The sequence below is a fragment of the Sturnira hondurensis genome, unplaced genomic scaffold (genome assembly GCF_014824575.4).
Source record: "Sturnira hondurensis isolate 20B ecotype Veracruz unplaced genomic scaffold, ASM1482457v3 Scaffold0001221, whole genome shotgun sequence".
Taxonomy (NCBI): domain Eukaryota; kingdom Metazoa; phylum Chordata; class Mammalia; order Chiroptera; family Phyllostomidae; genus Sturnira; species Sturnira hondurensis.
The window spans coordinates 1,290,401-1,315,661 of NW_028073852.1; the positions used below are offsets into that span (position 1 = coordinate 1,290,401).

Consider the following 25,261-nt stretch of genomic DNA (forward strand, 5'->3'; position numbering starts at 1 on the left):
GGCTGTTGCTTGGGGAGTCCAGTGCAGGATGCACCAGCCTCAGTCTAGCAGGGGGCGCACACACACTCTCTCTCTCACACACACACCCACCCATCCACCTGGCCAGCCAGATGCCATCCAGGAGCCCAGATGTCAGCAGGACGTCCCCTGGGCGTCAGGGCCTCCCTATGTTGGGGTTGAACTTCTGGAAAGGTTGGGTGAGAGACGCCAGCCCTAGCCTCCCTCCTCCCGTGGAGCCTGGGTGCCCCACCTAGCACTGGAGTAGGGAGTGGGGATCCCCAAGGCACTATGGGGAGGGGGCAGCCTGCACCCGTCCGTCCGGGTAGGCCCCTAGCTGGAACCACCATTCCCTGGAGGATGGGCCTTGGAGGGCTGCCCTGAGCTCCAGGGCCCTGGGGAAGCAGAGGGGAAGCCGGGGCCCGCCGGCTGGTGGGGGTCCGGAGTGGCTGGCCCATGACCTGTGCCTCCCCCAAAGCAGGCACTGCATCCCCTCCACGACCTCCTGGGGCCCAGAAGCTGATCTGCAGATGGAGAGGGTCACTGGGCCAGCTCCTCCTTTTAGGTGAGGACTGCCCTCTGGTGTCCTAGAGACAGATGGCAGCATGTCACCCAAAACAGGAGCAAGAGGGGCCGGGCCAGCAGCCAGACTGGCACCATTGATGACAGTTTCTGCCAAATCCGGGGGCCAATTGGCAGCGCCCCCTGCTGGCAGAGGTGTGTACTGCACCTGCCGAGGATTCCCTTCACACACAGCGCAGGTTCCCAACCCCTGAAAACCTGGGTGTCCAGCTCCCGTCCAAGAACCCCAGCTCTGGCATGCACACAGGGGCCCCTTAGGTGGGATGCCCCTTCTTGCTCCTCACCGCTGCCTGCTTGCTCACTGCAGCAACTGGCTTCCCACCCAGGAATCAGGACTCCTCACCAGGAGGGTCTGAGGCCACCAGCGGTGGGGGCTGCACGGAACTTCTGGAAGGCAGGGAGGCTGCCAGGGCCAGTCCTGCAGGCGGTGGGACCAGGACACAACCCTGCCAGGCTGGGGCAGCCGCCAAAAAGCGGCCTCCAGGACCGAGGGCCAGCAGAATGAGAACCTCCACCTGCTCCCAGCCCCACTGTGGGGCTGACCAGACAGGTGCCTTCAAGTCAGTGCCTGTGAGGGTCCAGGGGCATCTGGGGGTGCCTGTAACCCACCCTGGTGCTCCCAGACCTGAGTCCATGAGGTGGCAGGGGTGCAGGACCAACTTTAATGGGGGTGACCTGTTTGGGGGGCTGGGTGAGTCTCCTTTGCCCCTGCTGGGAGTGACACCCCAACAACACTAATTCCAGAATGGACTGTGAACCAGGAACGTGACTCCCCCTCAAGCCTGTCCTTGGTGGCTGACAGCTCGGAGCTGGCAGGTTGGTAGGTCCCGGGTCTCTGCAGGTTTCCAGCTCCAGCGCCAGAGTTCCATGGACACACGGGTCCTGCTGGCACCTCCGGGAACCCCAGCAGGACCCACCAGTGATGAGGAGCGGGCAGGGCCCCTGGAGTCCAGCCAGCAGAGACATGCCCCTCCTGCCCGCCCCCGAGATGCAGACAGAAGCACGGAGAGGCCCACACCCCGGATCCACATGACGACTGGGCGTGTCGGAAAGCTGGGCCAGGGTAGGTGCCCTTTAGTTGAAGGGCTCACCAATGAACAGGAGCAGCAGGAAGTGAGGGAAGGGAGGGGCTAGGTTCGATGCGGCTTCCAACTGGAGGGTGGCCTGAAGCGCTTCACAGGGCCAGGGACAGGAAGTGTGACCAGCACCAGGCGTGATGGGCCGGCCATGGCCCTGTGGGAGCCACAGCCTCAGAAGCTGTGTTTGGCCAGAGGGACTGAACGGGGCCCCTTGGCTGAAGGGGCCGTGTAGTCCCCGACCCAGGGCGGCCCCCTGGAGTCGGCCTGGCTGTGAGCCCTGAGTGCGCCGCACTGTCAGCACCGGCGGCCCAGACCGGCACTGGCCTCCTGGGGGCCTGGTCAGGGCTGGCCACACACCCAAACTCGGTGGCCCCAGTCCCTGGGGAGTCCCTGCCGGTCCCACTCCAGGAGGCTGGGTTAGGAGGCTGCCACCAGGTCTGCTTGCCTGGGCCTGGCCTTGGCAGGGACTTTCTCTGTGGAGGGAACAAAGAGACATTTGTCATGCAGAGAACACATCCCAGGCAGGAACTTCCAGAGGAGGACAAGAGGCGGCACAGAGCCAGGCCCAGGGCCGTGAGCTCTGGGAAGGGCCTGAGCAGCTCCTGGGGACAGTGAGTCAGGGACAGGCCAGGTGGGACTGGCACCCGCACCTGGACAGTGGGGAGGGGCCAGCAGGCCCGGGGAGGAGGTGAAGGAGCAAAAAGGAAGGAGAACCATGACGGACGCCACAGGGCCCAGGGGAGAAGACCTCTGAGCGCCTGTTCAGTGAGGCCCCCAGACATACCAGGGCCGGGACCAGCAAGGACGCTAGCCCAAGAGAGCCTGCATGGCTGACCCGGCCTTTTTGGGGCTCCCACCGTCAGGCCACGCCTCTCCCAACAGGGGTCAACTCTTCTGAGGTTACCCACCCCAGCACGGGGCTCAGTGCTCCCCCTGAGCTGGCCAGCAGCTCACCCACCACGCCAGGGCGCAGGCAGGACCCTGACGCCAGGGCGTTTGCTCTGTTCTAGAACTTGCTGTTTCCCAGAGGACAGAACGGGGCGTACCTGGGCTCTTTTCGGGAAGGGGCTCTGAAGGGACATCGGGGAGCTCGATAGGTTCCTGCAAGAGATGGGAGGAAGGGCTGTGAGACTTGACCCAGAGGTTCACCCCCGTGCCCTTGGAAGTTTCCGAAAGGTCCCCTCTGCTAGGCTAGATTCAGTGTGCACGAGAACCCCCCCAAACTCCAGAGCCCCAAGGGGAACTCCTCTGGCCTGCGACAGTGCAGAGACAAGTAAAGGCTGGCCTGAAGGGCTTCCGGACATGCCGGTCCAGGGTCTGGGCCGGGCCAGGGCTGCGGGTGCCCGGCTGTGCTGTGGGGTGGGGCTGGCTGGCCTATGAGTGCGAACAGATGCCCCCGTGTGAACAGCGGCACTGAAACCTGCCCGCCCTCCCAGCCAGCCCGCGGGACCTGGGGGGGCGGGTGGTGCAGGCTGAGCAAACAGCAAGGGCGGCGGCCCAGAGACAGAGCCGCCTGCCACAGAGCGCACACAGCCTGTGGAGGTCGCGGGGCCGACGTACCGCTGAGTGGCTGGCCGTGCAGGGAAAAACCGCCAGGTCAAAGCCACACTCCTGTCCACTGTGGGGGACGTGGCTGAGGGCCAGCAGAGGCAGCCCCTGCTCTGTCTGGCCTCCCACTGGGATGCACAGGGACACCTGGGCAGGCCCTGGGGTCCCCCCACCTGAGTGATTTCATTCAGCTCCTCCAAGATAGCTTCTTCATCCTCTTGAGTGAAGCTCCCTGCCAACAGCTCATCTATTTGCTGCAAAGGGAGGGGCCGAGGTGAAGCCTGTGGCTGGGCCAGGGGCTGGGGGAAGGTACCCCGGTGGTCTGGGGAGGCAGTCCTTAACTCACACCCCTTCACATGAGAAGAGGGAGCCACCACGAAGCAGGAGCAGGCAGGACCCTCCACCAAGATGGCACCCACCCTCACTCGCTGGGGGAAGGGGGGCCCCCTGAGGACAGGGAGATGCTTACCCGCTGGTACTCCACGGCCTCCTGGGTCTCATCCAGGATCCGCTCTGCCTCCTCGATGGACATCACCTAAATGGGCCGGTGGGGAGCTCCCAAGTCTGGCCAGGAGGCCTCGCAAGAGCCCCGAGGAGGGCCACCTGGCTGCTGGGCGCATGGCCTCGCCCGGACGCTCATCCCAGGGACACATTTCCGGTCCTTTCCATCCCAGGCAGCACTGGGCCCCGGAGGCCGGAAGCTGTCAGTCGGCCTTTTCTGAGGCCTTGACTGGCCCTTCTCACCAGACCTTCCGGCAAGAAACTACTCTAGCAGTTTCAGGTAAAAGTGAGTGAAAAGCAGAAACCATTTTCTCTGGGCAAATGACTCGATCTCTCTCGGGCAAGCTCCAAGCAGCCCCTCTGCTGGCCTGGCACGCACGTGTCACACTGACCACACGGCAAAGCAGTACAGCCAGGGCTCTGGGCCGCCCCCGCCCAGGGTGGACGGGCAGGGCTCCAGCTCTGTGTCTCTGGGCCTCACCCTCCTGTCACCAGCCAGCTCCAAGCTGTTTCTGAGATGAGGCTGTGTTCACCTCCTCCAGGAAGTCCTCCAGAACAGCTTACCACACCCCTCCCCACCCAAATAGACTTTTCCTCTGGTCCTGCTGGCACCTGCAGACCCAAGACCCAGGTTTTGTTCACCGTTCTGCTTCCAGGTCAACATCGGAGACCGCCTGTCCTACCAGACTGCCACCCTCTCCCCGCAGTGACGGGCTTTCCCACCTCCCTCCCAGCACAAACGCCGAGGCCGGCCCCCAGAGTCCCCACCTGGTGCATCCTGTTCAGACACTCGTTCCCCAGCCGCAACCCCTCCAGCACCTTCGTCTCGATCTGGGCAAACTCGATGCTCTGGACCTGGGGGGACACGGGCCCGGGCCTGCCAGTAAGAGCCGCCTTGGCCTCTCCGGTCTCGAGCCTCCCTCCTGCCCTCTGCAGCCCCCACCATGGCTGAGAGGGCTCAGGACAGGCCACCGAACGCTCACGAGCAGCTCTGTTCAGCGCCTAATGCCAGGGACGCTCCAGGAGCCCCCTGGAGGCTCCCGACACCTCCAGTCATTGGACAGAAGCCCTGGGCCACCTAGAAGCAGCCCAGTTCCCAACCATCTTCCTGTAAGAGCCCACCTGCCCCCACCTCTGGAGGCCATCAGCTTCTCGTCACCGACCCTCCTCCCCTCCAGGCTGACCCACCCCTGGGCTGAGGGCTGAGGGGTCTGAGACAGTGCAGGTCGGCCTCATTGCCCGAGGGCTCTCCTCGTCCTACCATGGTCTCCAGGCTGGCGATCTGGTTCTCCGTCTTGTCCAGCAGCTGCTCCCGGTACCGCTTCTTCCTCAGCAGCAGCTTGGCCCGCCTGCAGAGGGGACGCACAGTGACCCAGGCCAGCCCAGCCCCCGCCGCCCCACAGCGCTGCTGCCCCGCACACTCACTCCTTCTTGCCATCCCGCAGGAGCTGCCTGGCGACGCCCCGCTCCCGCTCCAGCTGCTGCTCCACCCTCTTCTGGTACTGCCTCAGCTTGTCCCGTTGCTGCTTCAGTTGCTGCCGAGAGCGGGCACCGTGTCAACGCTGTGCAGGACCCTCACCGGGCCGCCCAAGCTGCTGCCCCTGGAAGTGCATCCTCTGCCCTGGGGGGCACCCGGCCATGTCCAGAGACAGTCCTGGCTGTCTGAGCTGGGAGGTAGCTCAGGCGCCCAGCGGAGAGGCCAGCAGTGCCCAGCACCCTGCAGTGCCCAGGGCGGCCCCCACCGAGCCAGGCAGCTGGGTCCACCGTGCTGTCCCACCACCACGGGGCACTCGGTGCCACCTTCGAGGAGTGTGGGTGCTCTGGGGCTGGGTCAGGGGGGCTGCAGGGCCTCTCGCCTCAGTCACCCTCCCACCCCTCTGGGCCCCACCCACCTTCCCATCGTGGGCTTAGCATCCGTTCTTGTCACCTAGCACGTACGCCTGGGCCCCACTGGCGCATTCAGGGGGGACACGCACCCCTGGCAAGCACCTCGGACCTGCATGCTATCCTACAAAGGATGCACGGTTGTCCCTGCATTTGGATCGGCCCCTCCCCGCCTCGGGCACTCGAGTTTCTCCTGGGGCCAGCTCAGCAGGAACACTGGGAAAGGCACCTGCAGGTGGGGGGCACCCTGCGCCCGCGGGGCTGGGTCTCTCAGGTGGGTTGCCCTGAGCGTTAGTCATCAGGGGATGCACATCTGTAAAACTCATCACTTGAGGGGTGGTGCCTGGTGGAGACACCCTGGCTCTGCCTGAAGGAGGGGTTCCACAGCTCCCTCTAACCGGCCCCCTCAGTGTCTGCCCCAGCACACAGTCAGGCCCAGGACTTGCTCGGATAGAGGCACCCAATCTCCCCAGCCCCAGCTGCCTTTCCTTCCCAGGATGGGGGCACCCACTCCTGCCCTGGGGCTACTCTCCAGGTTGGCAGTGCAGCTCAGCAGAGGGCACAAGCACTGGGCAGGCATGAGGCCTTGAACCCCAGAAAGACCTCAGGCAGTGTTTGTGAATCAAGTGCAGACCACACTGTCCCTGCTGGGACCCCAGCAAGGTGGAGGCTTGACGAGCAGAAGGTCTCCGTGAGGAGAAACCCACAGGTGGGTCCTTAGAGAAAAGAATGGCCTCAGGGGCTCCGGCTCTGCCGGAGGCCGGGAAGCAAAGGGTGGAGGGCCAAAGGTGAAGGCGGGCGCACCTGCAGGCAGCGCGGGCGGGGCCCTTGCTGTCCTTCGGACGGAGGCGGCCTCCAGGGCGCCCAGCGCTGTGCCGGTTTCTCCACGGACAACCACGTCCCTAGCTGCTGTTCCTTCTGAGAAACTTCAGTGAAGGACTTTCCATAACTTAACAGTTTCAGAAGCCGAGGTAAAAACCCCTTTGTTATCTGAGTTCATTTATCTCTTAGTAAACTTGGTCGCAGAACATTCAGAACAGAAAACAAGAGAAAAGGTAAACTGGGCTCTCACTTTGGACTGTCTTCTTCCCGACACGTTTTTCTCGTAACGGAAATGGATGACTCCGGACACAGCATTTCACGGAAAGCAACGCAGGGCTCTTTCCCCACAAACTAACTTGTACCCGGGAGCGCCCTGGGAGTCGGGTCCGCAGCATCATCACCATGGCAACGGGCGGCCCGGCCTCGCCCCGGAAATGGCATCCGAGCAGTGGCAGAGGGGCGCCTTAGGGACGGAACCGGCCTCCGCACACGGAGCGAGGGCGGCCACGGCGGACAGGACCTGGTCCCGAACCCAGTGGCACTCCGGCCGGTCACAGGCTGGCCCCGTTTTCTCTAAACCCCCAGCTCCGGGGCAGAGAGAGGGCCCCTCAGCTCCGTGACGGACGGCCCCTCGCCCCGCGGCCTCGTCCCCGAGCCAGCAGCGCGCGTGGGAGCGGACTCGGGCCGCGTCCCCGGGCTGGTCCCGCGGGGCCCGCACTGGGAAGCCCTCCCGCGAGCGTGGGCTCGTGCGCAGACAAAGCACAACCGAGAAACCGAGGGGCATTTCCCACCGGCCCCGGACCGGACACGGGGCCCGGCCGCCGATGGATGTCTCACCAGGATAGCCTTGTCCTGCTCGGTGACGCGGCTCTGCTTCTTGCGACCAAACAGGTTGCCCATGGCTCCGGGCCCGCGCCCCGGCGCCCCCCACGCCCCCGGAGCCCCCCCGCCCGCCGCCGGTTGGACCTCGTCGCGCCGTCGCCCCACAGACACCGTCTGCAGCCCCCGCCCCCTACGGCGGCCGCGCGGGGCCAGGCACCGCAGAACGCAGAACGCGAACAGCCCACGGCCTTGGCCAGTGATACAGCGCCCCCTCGGGCCGGCACGGAGAAGTGGCGCCATGAACTGCGGTAGGGCCTGCGAGGCTGTAGGTAGTGGGCTCCACGTGCGCTACCAGGACGTGCCCGCTGCGGAGACGGACTGAGTTCCAATCGACTTAGGTGGGATCCTTGCAGGTGAATCAGGAGCGAGGCGTGACTTCGAGGCCAGGGCATGAACGGCCACATGGCTAGTGTCTTGGGAGCTCAGCCATCGGGTAAGAGGACCCAGCACCCCAGAGAGGCCCTGCCCTCCCTGTGACTGTGGGCCCACCAGCTCACATCACAGGCACCAAGAAGGCACCACGTGCGCTGACTCTGCCTAAACCTCAGGTTAGTGAGCGTGACAGCGAGTGGTGAGTCGTTCTGCGCGGGAAGCAGCATGGTTTAGGCACCTGGGGGAGGTTCGGGGCGGGGTGGGCTGACACCTAGAACCCACCACAGGGGACCCTGCCCTCTGCTCGCTGGACGCTGGGCAACAGGTCATGACTCTCCATCTTCCGTTCTGAGGATACTTAGCCGCCGCCCCTGACCCCTGGGCGCCCTCTGCTGGTCTCTGGGCTGTGCCTTTCTCGGTGTCCAGGACGAATCCGGGGCCCAGTTTTGGTGGCAGTGGCTGTACGGCCACTACTGGCCTGCAGGTCAGGGCTTTCTCAGGACCTCACGCAGGGTCGTGTGTGGTGGAGACCAGGGGACTTGCACCTCATAGGTCAGGCTGCATCCGTCTCTGCCTGAGCCCTGGCGTCTTCCCGAATGGTCCTGAGGCCTGACTGGCAGCCCAGCAGGGCCCAGCAGGGCCCAGTTACACCCACGTTTCCAGCAACAAAGAAGCAAAGTTCATGGCTCCTCACGGATGGAAGCAAACCTTTGGGCTGGGGCCTGGGACTGTGCACGGGTATCTGTGTCTGCTCTTCCATGCCGCCCTGGGCACCCAAGGGTCCCTCCACAAGGCTCCTGTCTGAGCAAGCCAGACCTGGTGTCCCTGATGTATAACCGAGTCACCCGGGATTGCTCGACAGCAGGGCTCACAGGGTGTGGGCGGGCCAGCTGGCAGGCCGGGCTTAGTGGGGTCGGGGGTCAAGGTCAGTCCACTCAACTCTCCGTTTTGGCTCTTTCACACTCAAGCGCTCTGACCTGGGGAGGCCGAGAATTCAACCGACCTTGAGATTCTACAGCTTCAGGACACGTCTTGGGGAATGGTTTCCCAACGCGACAGACCCACAGCAGGACACGGGATTCTCTCCAAAGTAATCCTGCTTCCTTTCTGATTTTCTGACTCGACCTCGAACTGAGAATTGGAAGCCCCAGCTGGTTGTTTACAAGTGTAGTTTTCCCAGCACACCTAGAAACTGGTGGCCTGATGCTGTGCCTGCAGCCCGCTCTGCACCCCATTCTTGGCCCCCTAGAAGCCGGCTCACAGTAGACATTCCCAGGCCACTGCAGGAGAGTGTCTCTGCACAGCACACCCGGAGTGCTGTCCTGTCTTCCGCAGACGGCATTGTTCTTGGGTGGCCACGACAGATGACCATAGGCTGGGCAGCTTAAATACCTCTGTCTGCAGGCTGCCAGCCCGAGACCGAGGTGTGGGCAGGGCCACCCTCCTGAGCTGTCCCAGGCCCCTCTCTGGCTGCTGGGGTTTGCTGGCGATCTGTGGGGCCCCTCAGCTTGTGGAAGTGTCACCTCATGTCTGCCTCCATCTTCACGGGCTGTCTCCCTGGGTGCATGTCTGTCCGAGTGTCCTCTTCCCATGAGGATGGCCATATTGGACTGGGCCCCCCCGCCCCATATGGCCTCATTTTCTCCCGATGAGCTCTGTAAAGACCCTCTCTCCAAAGGGGATCATGTTTTGAGGTGCTGGGGGTTAGGACTCCCACAGGAGTTTGGGGGATGCCACTTCAACCCCTAACACAATAAGATCCACATTTCACATAACCTGCAGGGGAGGCTTGGCCTATCTGAATCTTGGGGACCCAGCCAAGTGGAGGTGCTGGGCTGCAGAGGATTAAATGTTGAGACACATCTTTTGGGGTCTTGAGAGGACAAGGGACCTAGGAAAGGTGGGGTCAACCTCCTTCCTGGGAGCCAGGACACTGGGCTGGGCTGTGGGTGGGCAGTGGCAATCCCCCAAATGGCCACGTGGTGGCGCTGCAGGACAGGCTGGAGGCTGCGTGGGCACCCAGCACCCAGGGCACCAGCAGGCAGTGGCCCCTGGGGTCCTTGCAGGAAGGTGGGTCTGAGATTAGGTGGCGTGGGGGTAGGGCCTGGATATACAGGCAGGGGGGGGGTCTGCCTCGAATCTGCCTCAGCCAGGAAGAGTCATCCATCTGTCCTCCTGTCCACCCACCGGCGCCACCCCGTCTTTCAGCACCTATGGCATGCCAGGCCCTGCTCTGGGGGCCAGAGGCCCTGCGGCCATGGGCTTGCACGTGGCAGGGGCACAGGGTGACCTGGTGGCGTGGTGGGTGGAAGGACGGCGGGTCAGCCGTCAGGAAAGGCTTCCTTGAGGTGGCGTCTGATCTCAGAAGCACCCCAGGCAGAGGGGGGACCTGGAAGGCTGCCGGGCCTAACCAGAGAGGGGCTGATCTGACCTTGATCTGTAGAGGTGGCTCTGGCCACTGCCCCTGGGGAATGGGGTCATGGTGGAAATGGGCTCGGAGGCCGAGGGTGCGTGCAGGGTCTTGGAGAGCGTGGCAGGTGCTGTGGGTGAGGGACGCCGAGGACCAGCGGCTGGGTGGATGTGGGGCTCAGACACGGTCACGGCAGACACGTGAGTCCACACTGCTCCTTGGTCCTCACAACAGCCTGTGAGGGGGTCATGGGGGGAAACCGAGGCACAGAGGAGTCTGTCGCCCACCCGAGGTGGAGCTGGGATTGGAAACCCTGGTCTTGGGGAGAATGGCTTGGAAGGACCCATGGAGCAGTGGTGGCCCAGGCAGCGATGGTGACCTGAACCAGGCAGGCAGCAGACGGGGCGGGGCCTGCTGCTGGGGCAGGTCGAGTGCTGGGGAGGCTGTGAGTCCGGCCGGGCCGTGCCCTCCCGCACTGCCAGTGTGGATCTGCGTGACTGAGGAGGAGGGCTGGCGGGATGCCTGGCTCCACTGAGATGGGGTCATGGCAGACGTGGGGCATCTCCCTCGGCCGAGAGCTTGGTGGTGAGCTGGTGGGAGACCCTGAGCCAGAGCCACAGGCAAGCAGTCCGATTCCTGACCCTCAGGGGGCTGTACTCTGTGCACACTAGCGGCCCGCCCCAGACTGCGCTTGGAAGGGGTTTCGCTGTCCCAGGGGCCCTGGGGCCGTCTCCCACACTGACCCCGGCTGCTGGTGGAAGGGCCCCCCCAGGGCTGCCAGCTCCGACCCCGGGATCCAAGGGCCTGGTGTCCACGGCAGCACAGGGCCCTGGGCGGCCCCAACGGAGAAGTCCCTGGGCCTGGACGCCTAGTAGCTCGTGGCTTCCTCCCTGCCCCGTTCCCCCTCAGGCACTGACAAGGGACGGGAACTTGGGCTCTCCCACAGTCCTGCCAGCTGCCTGTAGGATCCGAGGGCTCACAAGGGGCCTCCCACGCCCACTGGACACCAAGGTGCAGCCACTCCCCAGGCGGCTCGCAGGGGTGGGCCTCAATCCGATGCCCTGCCCCACACCAAGTACAAAGGACGGTGTGTCCCCAGGGTGGCCACGCAGACCCTGTCCTGGCCCCACCCTGCCCAGTGCCCCTGGTCACAGCCCACCTGTCCTCTATCTGATCCCCACATGCCCTCCCACTGGTTGCCCCTTGTTGTCAGCCAGGACAACTCCTGTCTACCCTGAGGACCCTGTCTGATGTCTCTGGAGTGCTTTCCTGCCTTTGCTTGCACCTGGGTCCCCTTCCCACTGTCCCCTAGGGGCTGATGGGCACAGCCATTTCCTGGGGATGCTAACCAGCCCCTAGGGATCAGGATGCCTGAGTCCCCATTTCCTGTCAAAGGGGTGTGACAGCCTGTCCCCAAGCTGTCTCCAGGAACTCACAGCCCCAAGGTATGAAATGACTGGGACTCCTGGTCTCACATGTGCCTGGCAGGACCCCCCACAGGGCTTCTGGGAGGGGTCCCGCCTATTGCAGAAATGGCACAGGGACCTGCCTAGGCTGGGGTGGGAAGTCCCTGAGCCGCAGGAAGGGGGTGGCTTCGGAAGCTAGAGAGGTTGGGCACTGGGCTTCCGGATGGATGGAAGGTGGCCGGCGCAGTGAGACTTGTGTCTGTCTGTGAGGTGAGCAGTTCAAGTCACTTACAAAAACCAGGGATCGGCTCGGGGGGCCCAGGCTCACAGACATGGGGTGGGGAGGCCCTGCACCGAGCAGGTTTGATCCCCTGCTTGGGGCCTTTTCTGGGATGTGTGTCCGGGCCGCAGGACTGGGCACTGCCTGAGGACAGGTGCCTGTCCCCAGCGAGTGACAGCCAACTGCCCTCCAGGCCACTGTGTGGCGCGGAGGCAACTCCGTGTGGAGGGCCCGTGCCCGTGCCTCGGAGGACGGGCCGTTTTCGCAAAGACAAGCCCGCCAGCCCCTGCACTCGGGTTGTTGGCAGTTTATTGTCAGCGCCCTGGCGTTCGCGGCACAATTCCACGCTTGTCATTCTGGCAAAATAAATAGGGACGGACGGACCTTTAGGTCAGACTCTTGAGCCTGGGTTAATTTCATGATTGGGTTTTCGCGTCGAGCCTGTGAGGACCGCCCCGCGTGGTGGCCGCGGTCACACCACGGAGGCAGTGGCCTCACTGGGACAGGTCATGGTTTTGTCTCAAAACAGAGAGCCTGGAATCTGGAGTGGGACCGCCCACAAGTCAGACGTTCTCAGAGTTCCTGGTGGGGGCTCTGCTTCCGGGAGGTTCTGGGGTCACCGGCTGGAGCACCTTGCCGAGCTGGTGGGTGCTGTGTGCGGAGGAGTGGAACTTTCTGTGGCCTTCCTCACCCCGTGCGGCCGTCTCACCCAGGACACAGTGGAAGGTCACAGACTGGAGTGGGATTTTGTCCCAGAACCTTCTCCTGCTGGGGGCAGGCAGGGCCCACAGGCAGCAGGGCCGCCTCCTGTGCCCAGCCGCACCCAGCACCCCTGCCCCAGCACACCCAGGCTGTGGGGCTCCATCCGCCCACAGCGCCCTCGGCTGAGGCAGAACCTCGTCTGCAGTGCGAGGGGTCCGGAACTTTTGCCACCACTCTGTCACATCCGCGCGGCAGTTGGCCGCCCACAGGCAGAGTTAGCTGAGCCGCCTCACTCCTCTGAGTATCTCAGTTCCCAAGGAAAGGGGGATTAACACCGTTCGGATGTCACGGTGGGTGGAGGTTTTGTTCTCCAAGTGTGTGCGCTCGCTCAGCACGTTCTCCGAGGCCGGCCCTGGGCTCAGCTGTGGCCTTGGCTCCCTGGTGTGCACCCGCACACACACACGTGCACCCGCACCCGCAAAGACATGCGCTAAAGTGATCAGGAGGAGCCCCTCTGTGCTGCTGCTGCTGCACCAGGTGGGGGCGGCAGGGGCGCCTGGGTGTCACCCAGCCATGACGCTCTCAGGGCTCCGGCTCTGCCTCCCATGCGCATGTGTGTGGGTGAGGTGTTTGTGCAAGCACAGGCAGGAGAGTCACGGACCTGGGCAGTGGCAGGGTCACCAGGATTGGTCTTGCCTGTCCCAGGCCACAGGCCCCTCCTGCTGAGGGGGCTGTGGCCACAGGGGCCCAGGCTCGGACCCAAGGCTGTTCCAGGAAGGTGGTCGCAGGCTGGCCGGGGTGGGGGCGCTGCAGCGAGCCCCCGTGCATGGGCGGGAGGGCCGGTTGCCAGCTCCTCCGCATCCTGCTCTCGGTCTGGGACCCCCAGCCTCTCCCACCTGCCTGGAACTGCCCCTGTGGGTGCAGAAGCGGGAGGGTGTGGCCAGGCTGGGGCTGGGCTCCCACGCAGGCCTTCAGCCAGGCCGTGGTGGCCCCGGGGCCGGCGGGTGGCCGAGCCCTGGAGACCTGCGTCCTCTTGGACCTCTGTGGGGCTCCTGCTTGGATTGCTTGGAAAAGAAAATGAGTTTGTTTCCCCATTAAAACTCTCAGAAGAAAAGCAGGACAGGAAGGAGTGGGCAAGGGCAACTTTGTCCTTGGCCTGGAAGCTGCAACCCAGCAGAGAAGCAGCCACCATGCCCCAGGGCTCTGGAGCACGGCAGCGAAGACAGACAGACGGACAGCACGGCCTCCGGGAGCCCTCAGCAGCCAGTCAGGACCAGAGTGCCTGGGCAGCCGTGGGGCCACGCGTGCACACGGGCGGGCGGGTGGGTGCAGCTATCTAGCGCGCTTTTCCACGGAGTACACAGACATGCAGTAGTCGTTGCTGCCCACGGCCAGGTGCGGCTGCAGAGGAGAGAGGGGGTGGTGAGCGGGGGCCCCGGGGAAGGGGCGCCGGCCGCCCACCACTTCCTGCCCCCTCCACCCCAGCGGCGGCAGCTCTGGGCACAGCTACGCCGTGCATTCTGGCAGAGCTGGACACCAGGCTCCAGGGGAGTCCAAGCGGCCCAAGGGCAGGTGGTCGGGGCCCTGATAAAATCACAAGAGCCTGTGGCCACGTGGACCGCCAAGGACAGGCGTCGTGCCACACGCGTGCAGTTCCCCAGAAGCCTCCTCACTAGAACATTCTCGCGCTCCGAAGCTACTCTTCCCCAAGTGGCAGGGTCCTTGGTGCTGCCTTGGGGGTGAGGGTGGCTCAGGCCACGGCCCCGGACACAGGAGGGCGGAGGCTCTTGGCAGGTGCCACAGGGCAGCCCTGCTGCGGCCCACCCACCCGCTGCTGCGGGCCCCAGGCCCCCGAGCGCCCCCAGCCCCGCCCGGGCACGGGACACAGACCCAGTACGGGTGGAAGGCCAGGCAGCTGATGGCGCCGACGCGCTGGCCCATGAAGCCGTCGTAGTACTTGATGCTGTTGATGAGTTCCCCGCTCCCGCTGTAGACGGCCGTGAACTGGTTCATGGAGCCGCTGCGGGGCAGGCGGGAGGCCGTCAGCGCCCTTCTCCTCGGGGGGCCCAGGGACAGGAGGGCAAGGCCTCCCACGCGGGCCTGTGTGCCAGCCCTGGGGCCAGGCCACCGCCCCGCCCTGTGACTCTGGGCCGGCCGGCAGGACAGGCCCCGAGAGAGGTGGGCACCTACCAGGCAATCAGGTTGGCCTGGGGGTGGATGTCCAGGGCCGTGAGGCCCTTCACAATCTGCATGGTGCTCACGGACTCCGGCATCCGCGGGTCAAAGAAGCGCACGTCTCCATTCACGCTGCCGAGAGGGGTCACGGTGACACTAGGCCAGTCACGCCACCCCCCGGGACTAGGCATGGGGGGGCGCCGCTCGGACCCTCAGAGTGCACACCCACTGAGCCCGGCTGCGGGGACCTCCCGGGGAGCCAGCACAGGCGCAGTGATGGAGTGGGGAGACGACACTCGCTGGTTTCACTTCCTGTCCCAGAGATTGGACTCCGAGCGGCAGGGTCAGGGGTGGGGCGGGGAGGCCACACACACCCCCAAGGGCCACCTCCCTCCGGCCCTGGGCCCCGCAGGCGTAGCTCCGAGAGCCACGCTCTGTTTTTATATCACAAACAGGAGAGAGAGGGAGTGCCTGTTGGAAGACACCGCGGCCCCGACAACAAATCGCGTTTTGTTGTCCCTTTAATGGGCAAATGAATAGCCGCTGCTCTCAACATGGGACTCACCAGCTGGAAAAACGGGTTTACAGGAAGGCGACCGTGGCAGGCACAGGGACTGCTGCTACCACGCGCCCACTCCCAGGCGCCCGCTGAGCCAACCTCCCACTCCAGGGCAAGGCTGCCCAGAGGGCCCGCCGGTGTGTCCCTGTCTTTCCTGGCCAGTCCGCAGCAGAGGTCAATCACCACCTCGAATGCCACCCCCCCCCCCCCCCCCAGTTCAGTACCGAGCGTGCGTCTCAGTTGGAGGGAAAGCGATGTTTCCCGCAGATGCCTTGGCGGCGCACGTGCCCCTCACCTCGCGCTCACGATGCGGCCCTCCGGGCGCTTCTGCAGGCGGGTCTTCACCACCCAGGCTGTGTGCTCCCGGTAGGTCATGACGCGGCTGAAGGGCGGGGGAGGTGCATGGTCAGGGCCCGGGCGGGGCTGCCGTCGCCACCAGCCGTGTGGCCTCGGGTGAGTGACCAGCAGGCGAACACCAGCTCTCGAAGCGTGGCCAGCTGCCCTGCAGCACCCATCCCACCCAGTGCCCATGTGTGGCTCCCTGGCCCCGTCTCCTTCGCAGGCAGCCGCCCCCTGGGAAACCGAGCTCAGGGAGGTGACACCTGGCCAGCCTCCTGGCCCCAGATGGCCCATCCATGGCTCACGGGGAGAGGGGCCTTAGTGGGGCGGGCTTGTGGCTGAAACACGGCCCCTGGCATCCAGGGGGTGCCTGGCGGGAAGGCTCAGCTGGATTACCATTCCCCAAGGGCCATCCTTCTGTCGTAGACGCGGACAGAGCCGTCACCAAGGCCGGCGACAATGAGGGACCGGTGGGAGTCGCAGGACAGGCTGGTCACACAGCTGTCAGCACCTGTGGGGATGTCCTAGGGAGGAGCAGAGACCCACTGAGGCCCCGGGGTGCTGAGCCCCAGGCTTAACGACACTGCTGGGCAGGTCACAGTGTCGTGACCCGTGTCCTGCTGCGTGTGCACTTGGAGGGTCTGGGAGGTCCTCACTCACCTAGCCCCAGAGGCCGGAGGTCTCCAGAACCTCCGGGTTGACCACATGGCTCCCAGCACCGAGGCCCCTCTCATCTGGGCCCTGCCATCCCTGGGAAATCCCTCGGTCCCGGTTTTCCGTGAGGACGGTGCTGACAGCGGGCGTGCGGCGCTGACAACTTACCTGCACCTTCACCTCGCGGTCCGTGTCCCAGACACGGATGATGCGCACGTCCCCTGAGCTCATGAGGAGGCCGGTCTCCTGCTCCCAGTCCACCACCATCCCGGCTCCTGCGCAGACAGACGGACACCAGCGTCACCGCGGGAGCCTGTTCAGGCAGACGCTCTGCCGGCCTGCTGGGTGGACCCCCAACCCCATGGGAGCTCCGGCTGGGGCTCCAGTGCGTCCTGAGTCTGGGGCTCCGGCCTGGGGCAACGACTCGGAGACCTCCCCAGATTTCTGCTGGACCCGGCATCCACTGGAGGGGCAGCGCCTGCCCCTTCGCCCTCACTGGCCTCCTGGCCCTCCGGCAGGGGCACCCCCTGCCTCCCTGCCCTGCTCCGGGTGTGGCAGCTGACGGGCTGACCCGGGGCCTGGCTTTGCAGTGGCCGCATCTAGGACTTTAAACGCTGAGGCCTCAGCCCTGCCGGGCAACCACAGGCCCTGACCCCATGCCCGGCCACAGAGGGGGCGCCCTCCTTCCGCTGTGGCTGTGCGGAGCAGGGCAAAGAACAAGAAGGTGGAGCCCAGTGACTGACATGGCGAGGAGCACGTTGTTTTGGAGCCTCAGGTCTGTGTCGTCTGTGCTCAGCCCTCCGGGTCAGTGGCCAGTCCAGAATGACCTCCCTGGACCCCATCGTCGGGAGCTGGCCCCTAAGGTCCTCTTACCACCAACCTCAAATGCCTTGGGAGCGATGGTTCTGGACTCCAAGAGGGGGGGGGGGGACTGGCCCTCACCAGCTCCTCCTCCTTGGGCACAGGTGTGAATACAGCCCTAAGGGACAGTGGCCCGCACTCCCTCCCAGGGACAGACACTGATGCCCTGTGAGTCGGGCCCTCCGGACCCTGCAAATGCCCCCAGGCTCCATGGCGGGTCCAGAGACTCCTCAGGAGCACAGGATGTCACCTGGACTTCCGTGTGTCACCTGCACCGGGGCAGGACACATGGCATCAGCCCGAAGTGTCAGGAAGCGGGTTGGGGAGGGGGCGAGTGCTCCCTGAGGGCCAGACCTGTGGGCACTGGGCACAGGCCTCCCCGAGGCCGCCCTCTGGGAGGAGGAGGCAGGGCCCACTCCAACCTCAGTCCTGTGACTGCTGGTACGGAGCTACCGGCTCGGGTCCTGCTAAGTCACGGCACGGCCAAGCCATGCAGGGGGTGGACGAAGGTGTGGACACCCCAGGTCAGCAGGGGGGACAGAGAAGTGCTCCTGCTGTCAGCACCGGGGCAGCCTGACCCTGATGCCCGTGGGGACGGGGCCCGGAAGTGGGACCGGGGGTCCTGGTGACTCCTGCCTGGGCCCAAAAGGACAGCAGGCAGGGCTGGCATGGAACCCCACCTGTGAGCGCAGCCACCCTCACACCCCCGGCTCCGCTCTACCAGCACGCCGTGGGCCTGGGGCTGGCTGGGTGCACGTGCGAGGCCTCCAGGCCCAGACACGAGCACACGGCCGGTGCCCTGGGCACTTGCCCCACGAAAGGAACCCATCTGGGCGCAGACAGCACAGAACACGGGTCTCTGGACTGGCCAGCAACAAAGCTTTTCCCAGCAACTCTGCCTTCGAGCCAGCGATGAGGGCTGGGGACGCACCAAAACAGGTTGGGGCCGGCCAGGTCACCCCATGTGGCCTGCCACTCAGGGAGAAGTGCTTTCCTGGGGGTGCCGGCCGGGTCACGCTTCCAGAATCGCTGTGAACTTAATGGCCTCTGGGAGCTGTCACCTGAGTTGACGAGGAACAGCAGCCCCGCCCCCGCCCCCCAACCCCTCCCAGAGTCCCTGGGACCTCCTTTGGCCACAGGGGAGGACACACCCACCTCGGGTTGTTGGCAGCATATCAGAGAGGCCCTGCCACGCAGTCACCATTTCTGGATTCTTTTCCAAATCGGCGAAATTCTTCCAGACCCTGATGGCGCCGTCATCTGGGGGGAGAGGAGGAGGTGACCAGAGCGCAGGCCCGGCTCCCAGCGCTGACGCCGACCGGGAGGCCCTCACTCGGCTGTGCAGCAGCAGGAGCAGAGCCCTCAGACTCCCTGCTGGGCAGAGCCGGCCCCAGGCTCCCGCCTCCCCCCCTGCTCCTGCCCCAGGGACAGCTCAGGGGGGGAAGAGCCAGAGTCCCACCAAGGGACAGAGTCCTGGCCCGTCACTCCCTCCCGTCTGTGCTCCCCCCGCCCCCCCAAGCCAGGAGCCTCCTCCGAAGACAGGCCCTGGCCACTGACTCTCGTTCAGGAAACGTGCTCAGTGTGGACACGTGGCCCCGTGTCTCCCTGCAGACAGCAGTGAGGCGGGTCCCCCGTGTCCTTCCCTCCTTCTGGTGCTGCACCCATTGGGAACCTGCTCCCAGCCTCACTGGCCCCTCGACCCGGCCTGCGCCCTGGCCCCACGGCTGCCCTTTCGCCTGCCTCCCTGCAGGACGACTGCCTGCCCAGCCCCACTTCCCATTGAAGGAAGAGATCGGCGGGAAACGCCTGGAGATGCTCACTGAGCTGAGTCTCTGACCACCACCCGTCTCGGTGACAGTGAACGTGCCCAGCTCTGGGGTTCAAATGTGGCTCCTCCCCTGGACCACTGGGGAAGGACCCTTGGTTCCTCTCCTGGGCCCGCTGCATCTGGGTCACCCCTCCCCTGTCCCTGGTGCCCTGAGGTGCTGGGCAACCTGTCCCAAGCTTCCGTGAGCTGGGCTGGCTTTGGGAGCAGCCTGGCCTCATCTGGGACAATGGCTGCCAGCAGGACCTGCCCCCACCAGTACGCCCTTCACTGGGTGGCCATGAACACTTTGAAAAGAGAGAAAGATCGTGTGGTCAGTGCGACCAGCAAAACTGTCTTAGTGGCTCAGAAGCCTGGAGCACACCAGGATAGGACAGAACAGACCAGAACGGGATGGGACAGGACAAGACGAGACGGGACAGGATAGGACAAAACAGGACAGGACCAGATGGGACAGGGCAAGACAGGACAGGACAGGATGGGACGGGACAGGACCGGACAGGACAGGATGGGACAGGACAGCAGTTAGGAGGTGACCATGAGGAAGAGGGAACCTGACCTGCAGAGGCGGTGAAGATCCAGCCCGTGTCGTGGTGGGGCCCATCTCCCTTACCCTCCCTGTGGGCTTCCTGAAGGGACAGAGGCCGCAGGTGCCCCGCCTGGCCGGGGAAGCACTGGGTCCCAGAGGTGGACATGGAACCAGCCGGCAGGGGTCCCTGCGTTCCCCCTCTAGGTGTGATAGAGGCCGTCCCCTGAGAAGCACACCAGCTGCCTCACAACAGCAGCCCTCGCTCCTGGCCGAGGACCGGCCCCGGGCTGGAGGCCACTTCGTGTGGCTCCGTGCCAGCCCAGGCGCTGCCCCCTCACCTGTGGCCGTGAGCAGCAAGGAGCAGTCCTGGCCGTTCAGGTACTCCATGGCGGTGACGCGGGTGTACCGAGGGTTCCCGTTGTGGAAGTAGTCCAGCTTCTCCCCCTTCTCCCAGTCCCAAAAGCTTAGGGCGACAAGAGAGGAACGACCATGAAACCCCATCCCCGGGACGGCGACCACCAGGAAAGCAGAGAGGCCAGGTGACATGTGCAGGAACAGGGACGTCGGAGCACCGGGCCCGGCACACTGGCTCCTGCCGCTGGTCCCAGAGGGCCTGGCGGCGCAGCCCGGGGCCCCGCTCCAGGGGACAGGCTGGAGGCGCAGGGGCGCTCGCAGGGAGGGGGGAGCTGAGGAGGAGCGTCAGGGGTGGGCGGGAAGGACTGAGCGCGGAGCCTGGCAGGCGTGGGGCAACTAGACCGACTGTTGCTGAGGTCCCCGTATTGCTGACGTCGGGGCAGGAGGGTCGTCAGGGAGAATTGCTAGGGACGGCCGAGCACCTGCAGAACCTGCGGCGAAGGGGCTCTTAGCGAACGCTACCGGCGGGCGGCCAGCGGTCACTGGGAGCCTGGGGCCAGAGGTAGCCCCTCGGTAGCGGACCTGCCACGGAGGACATCGGGGCTCAGCACCCCCCGAAGTCCACCCTGCTTCCTCACCAAGTCAAGCCAATGCACAAGCAAGGCTGACTTTATTCGATTTTATGTTTTGCCTTCCTTCAAGTTGTATTAAAAGCGAACATATTGTTCAACAGCTAAAAAGTAAAACCTAATCTTATTAGTACATTTTTTAAAAAGTGGAAACCACCCAGTTGTCCAGGGTGGGTGGGTGAGTGAATGAACCGAAGTCCGTGTGGGCAACAAAGCGTCGCTCACCGAGACAGACCTGCACAGAGGGCGGGGTGACGGGCTAACAGGGACGGGTTTGTTTTGCACAGTGAGAAAGGTCTGGAGACCGTGGCCACTCGGGACTGTGCACGTGGCCAGTGCCCAGGAGCACGCCCGACGGCGGTCACCCTGGTGGGCGTGGCATGGCGAGCGGTGCCCCCCACACGGAGGGGCAGAGTGAGGTGCAGAGATAGGGGCCCGCCTGCCGGACCCCTCCTCGAAGAGGGCACATTCCCATGGCCAGGGCAGTGGTCCCCACGAGTGCACCCGGGGTCTCGCGGGGGCAACGTGCTTCTGCAGAGGCGGTGACAGGAGTGAGCCCTGCCGCGCGTCTCCACGGCTTCTCTCAGGTACGGGAGCCACTGCCACGGCCCCACACGCTGGCGGGGGTGGGGGGAGAGGGGAAGGGGGGCTGCGGGGGGTGGTGCTCACACCATCACACAGACCGAGTGCCACCAGCAGAAAGCACGTGTCCACAAGCTCACCAGATGCTGTCTTTGTCGGCCACAGCCACGCACGGAGTGAAGGGGTGGAACTTCACCACGGAGGGGACGCCGGGGTTCCGGTTCAGGAAGATCTGGTCGTCCAGCCTTGTGATGCCTGAGCCGAGAGGTGCGCGCAGGCCTCAGCTCACAGTCGGTGTGACTGCCGATGGGACCCGGACACCCGGGCCTGCGAGGGGCGGCTCCCGCCACTCCTTCCCATGCTCGCGGGCACGCTGCTGGTCAGAACCCCCCCACGCGCCCGGCCCCGTGGGGGGGCTGTGGGGGTGGGCCCGGTGCCCCCGGTGCCCTTGCCCTCTCACCCCTCTGGATGAGCTGCTGAGCCTGCCTCCGGACCCGGCTGTTGCGCAGGAACCGCCACTCCCGCTCCTTGCGGACCTGACTCTCTGCGTCGTGCTCCTCCGGGACCTGCGGCCACAAAACCCCGCACGTTGGCCTCGGCCACTGGACAGCGGTCGTCTGCTGCAGAGGAGGCCCCTCCTGCCCACGTGCCGAGGGACCCGGGGCTCTGGCCCGGCCCGTGCACGGAGGCCCCAGCTCCGGGTGCGTGGCAGAGGTGGACACAGGGGCCGGTCCCCGAGCTTCCGGGCACATGGGAGCCGCTCCCCTCTCCTGCTGGGTTGGAGGCTCCGAGGCCCAGGACAGGGTGGGAGTGGGGAGGGTGCTGGCCCTCCACAGTCGGGAGCAGAGACCAAACACCCTGGCCCCTGGGCACCGAGCCACGCTGCCCCGGGGGGCCCAGTGGGGAAGCGGAAGCTGTGGCCACATTCTGACGAGGGGCAACGGGACGCACCACTTTCACAGGGAACACGATGCTTCCGAGAAGTGAGGGGCCAGGATCAGAGCCCAGACATGTTTTCTGCAGGAGGGGACCCGGCCAGGCCCACAGACACTTCACCCGTTTAAAACGCAAATCGGGGGCGGTGGGCACTGGTCAGATGCCTCGCCAAAGGGAAGCAGGCATCATCGGGTAACAAGTGACCGAGGAAAGTGACCGGGGCAGGGCTGACCGTGGCAGCAGGGAGGCAGGCTGGCCCCTCTGGGAGCCGGCGCTCCCCAACCTGGCTGCCGACTCTGTGCTGAGCGTCCGGGGAGCCGAGCTGCAGCCCAGAGGGTCTGCACCAGCACCTGCTGCCCCCGGGGACCCTGGGCGCACCTCCCCTGGAATGGGGGTATGCACAAACCACTCTCTGCTCCCGCTTGGTCATGGTCTGCGTGTGCATGCAAGCTGGGGCCACAGATGGGCGTGCAAAACCCGTGTGTAAGGGAGAGCGACACTTAGCCAGTAATAAGCTGGGACTGACGTCCATCTATTCCGTGTGCTCACTTGATTGAATAACAAGGACATGTTTCGTCAGTCACACACGGCCCGGTGTGTGACCCAGGCCAACCCTGGCTCCCCAATGGGGCTGTGAAGTCCCTGAACACAGGAGAAACCAGGCAAACAAGGAGTCTCCCGGCTTTCCCAGGCAGAGGGCCGAGACCGGGAGTGTGCCACGACCTGCCTGCCACCAGTGTGGGGTGGTTTCCTCTGCTGGCCCAGGCGCCCACGTGCACGTGTCCATGTGGCCGAGGCTGAGACACGAAAGGACTTCCACACAGACAGGAGTCTGGGTCGCCCGGAACATTGTGTCTCCTCGATGCCTTGTGATGTTTCACCACAAAACAAACACACCCTGAACCTCACTGCCAGTGTCTACGCACAGGTGACCGGAGGCCTCTGATTTCCGGGTTTCCATTCATGCTCCCTTCTCTTTTTTCCTTAAAAAAAGTCACAAACCCACCCCCGACCAAACAGTGACAAAGACAGGAAACAGTCAGACAAGGAGAGAAGGTGCCGAGACCCCACGGCCAGCTGGCAGCTGGGAGGGAGCGCGGGCTTTACCAGTTGGTGTCACCTGCGAGCTTGTCAGGGGGAGAATGATGGGCGGCCAGCATGGAGGAACAACAAGACCCCCAGTGGCACTGGAGGGGCCTGGTGGGCTGTCTGAGCGGCGGGCGGAGGGACAGGACGGACCCGTGCCCACAGCTCTCAGGCCACAAATTGGAGGGGCACAAGCGTGGGTCCCTAGGGCACTGCTCCATCCTGGGGTCACTGAGATGGAATTCGCGTGCAGGAAATCGCTCCCTTTTGGAGCCGAGCTCCGACTTCTGAAAAACGCTTCATCACGCAGCCACCCCATCGGGACAGAGAGCAGCTCCTGTCCCATGTGCAGCAGCCCCCGCCCACACCCACCCGATTTCTGTCCTGCCACGTGGTCCTGCCCTTTCTGAAATGCTGGGTGAGCAGACGGTTCGGTGTGCAGCTCCCAGTCTGGCTCTCGTTGCACCGCGTGGCTCTGCCTTGGTTTATTGGCTGGTGGAGGACGCCAGNTTCGCGTGCAGGAAATTGCTCCCTTTTGGAGCCGAGCTCCGACTTCTGAAAAACGCTTCATCACGCAGCTACCCCATCGGGACAGAGAGCAGCTCCTGTCCCATGTGCAGCAGCCCCCGCCCACACCCACCCGATTTCTGTCCTGCCACGTGGTCCTGCCCTTTCTGAAATGCTGGGTGAGCAGACGGTTCGGTGTGCAGCTCCCACTCTGGCTCTCGTTGCACCGCGTGGCTCTGCCTTGGTTTATTGGCTGGTGGAGGACGCCAGGGTGGTTCCTAGCTCTTGGCAATTATGAATGAGGGAAGCCACTGGGAGCGGCCACAGGTTCCTGGGTGGGCGCTGGGAGCAGAGTGGCTGCTGGTCGGTGGGTGCTTAACCGGATGAGAAGCGGCCAAACGTTTCCAGTGTCTGTGAGGCTTGCATTTGCGCCACAATGTCCGAGTCCTCGTGGCTCCGCGTCTTCGCCGGCCCGTGGGGCTGACACGGCTGACGTCAGCAGTGGGACCTCCTGCGGCCCCCACATGCCCCCAGCGGCAGCTAACGTTAGACACGCACTTCACAACCTATCTTCCACCTGTGGTTTGTGTGTCCATTTTCCTGACAGTGCCACTCAGAAAGGTTGTCGTTGCGTCCCTGTGGGCTTGTGCTTTTTGCATCTTTACTAAGAAACCACAGCCCTGGCTCGTGAGGCTCAGTGGATCCTGTGCCACCTCGTGAACCGAAGGCTCACGGGTTCCATCCCCATCCAAAGGCACGTGCCTGGGTTGCAGGTCCCCACTGGGGGCACGTGAGGAGCAACCACCCACTGATGTTTCCCTCCCTCTTTCTCCTTCCCTTTCCCTCTCTCTAAAAATAAATAAAAATCTTAAAAAGGAAGAAACCATCATCCAACCCCAGGCCATGAAGAGTTTATTCTAGAAGTTTCATGGCTGAAGGCTTTGCATTTAGGGCTGCGACTCACTTGGACACAGCTCCTGCAAGAGGTGTGAGGGAGGGGCTGAGGGCCACCTCTGGCGAACGGGCCACATGTGGAAAGACCCCTTCCTCCAGGGGGGCAGCTGCCCCGCACCTTTCTGAAAATCAATGCGCCGTGCCGGCCCACCCTGCTGACCAGCAGGCGCGCCATCGCTCCGCGCCTCCCTGGCCCCGACTGCTTCGGCTTCAAGGTGAGTCTTGAGATGAGACCATGTGAGTCCTCCTGCTGTGTCCCAGCTCAAAACCGTCCCCGTTTCTTCGTCTCCCCCCAGCCCCAACATTTTAGAAGGGGCTTGTCACGGTGAGGAAGACCTGCTGCATGTGGACTGAGACACCGTGCCGGTCCACAGGCTGATTCAGGAGAAACTCTGCCGAGTCTCCCACCACGGCCGGGGCCCCCGCTGGTCGGGGCTGTTGCCGACTTCTTCATCGGTGGGTGGTGTCTTCCCATTCCAGGCCTCACACGCATTTGCTTTGTGGTTTACACCTCGTGGCTTTTTTGGGGGGTGGGGTGGGGTGCCACCACGAAGGGTTTAAATTCGTAGAGAAACAGCTGGTACCCGTATGATAACCCTGGACCCTGTGGCTGCAGCGGGCCACTCACGCCGCAGCCCTCCGTCGGCCGTTGGCCAGCAAGGTGGGCGCAGGAACGAAGAGGTCAGGCCTCCTGGCCCCAGCTTCCCAGATTCCAGAGAAAACCGCCGTCTTGCTGGGACGAGAAGGTGCCGATCGCAGCTGCTGGGTGGCCTGCACGAGGAGAGCACCGGCCCGGCCCTAGCTGG

The 25,261-nt window shown here is 64.4% G+C and overlaps 2 protein-coding genes across 2 annotated transcripts in view; both read right to left on the reverse strand.

The window, feature by feature from the left end:
• Positions 1 to 1,984: 1,984 nt before the first annotated feature.
• On the reverse strand, positions 1,985 to 7,363 carry CHMP6 (charged multivesicular body protein 6). Its single transcript, XM_037069008.1, has 8 exons — positions 7,251 to 7,363; positions 5,133 to 5,242; positions 4,969 to 5,056; positions 4,476 to 4,562; positions 3,676 to 3,741; positions 3,380 to 3,460; positions 2,705 to 2,759; positions 1,985 to 2,131 (listed from the first exon to the last, which is right to left on the reverse strand). The coding sequence occupies exons 1-8, from the start codon at positions 7,311 to 7,313 to the stop codon at positions 2,076 to 2,078; spliced, it is 606 nt and encodes a 201-aa protein (XP_036924903.1). The 5' UTR covers positions 7,314 to 7,363; the 3' UTR covers positions 1,985 to 2,075.
• A 4,789-nt stretch (positions 7,364 to 12,152) lies between these two features.
• RPTOR (regulatory associated protein of MTOR complex 1) overlaps positions 12,153 to 25,261 on the reverse strand; it is a 138,485-nt gene continuing 125,376 nt past the window's right edge. Inside the window, exons 25-34 of the mRNA XM_037068348.1 lie at positions 21,433 to 21,538; positions 21,113 to 21,227; positions 19,746 to 19,870; positions 18,209 to 18,313; positions 16,361 to 16,467; positions 15,935 to 16,062; positions 15,495 to 15,581; positions 14,656 to 14,772; positions 14,356 to 14,485; positions 12,153 to 13,866 (exon numbers count right to left, since the gene is read on the reverse strand). Coding sequence (XP_036924243.1) covers positions 13,798 to 13,866; positions 14,356 to 14,485; positions 14,656 to 14,772; positions 15,495 to 15,581; positions 15,935 to 16,062; positions 16,361 to 16,467; positions 18,209 to 18,313; positions 19,746 to 19,870; positions 21,113 to 21,227; positions 21,433 to 21,538 — 1,089 coding nt within the window. The 3' untranslated portion in view covers positions 12,153 to 13,797. The remainder of the gene's footprint in view (positions 13,867 to 14,355; positions 14,486 to 14,655; positions 14,773 to 15,494; positions 15,582 to 15,934; positions 16,063 to 16,360; positions 16,468 to 18,208; positions 18,314 to 19,745; positions 19,871 to 21,112; positions 21,228 to 21,432; positions 21,539 to 25,261) is intronic.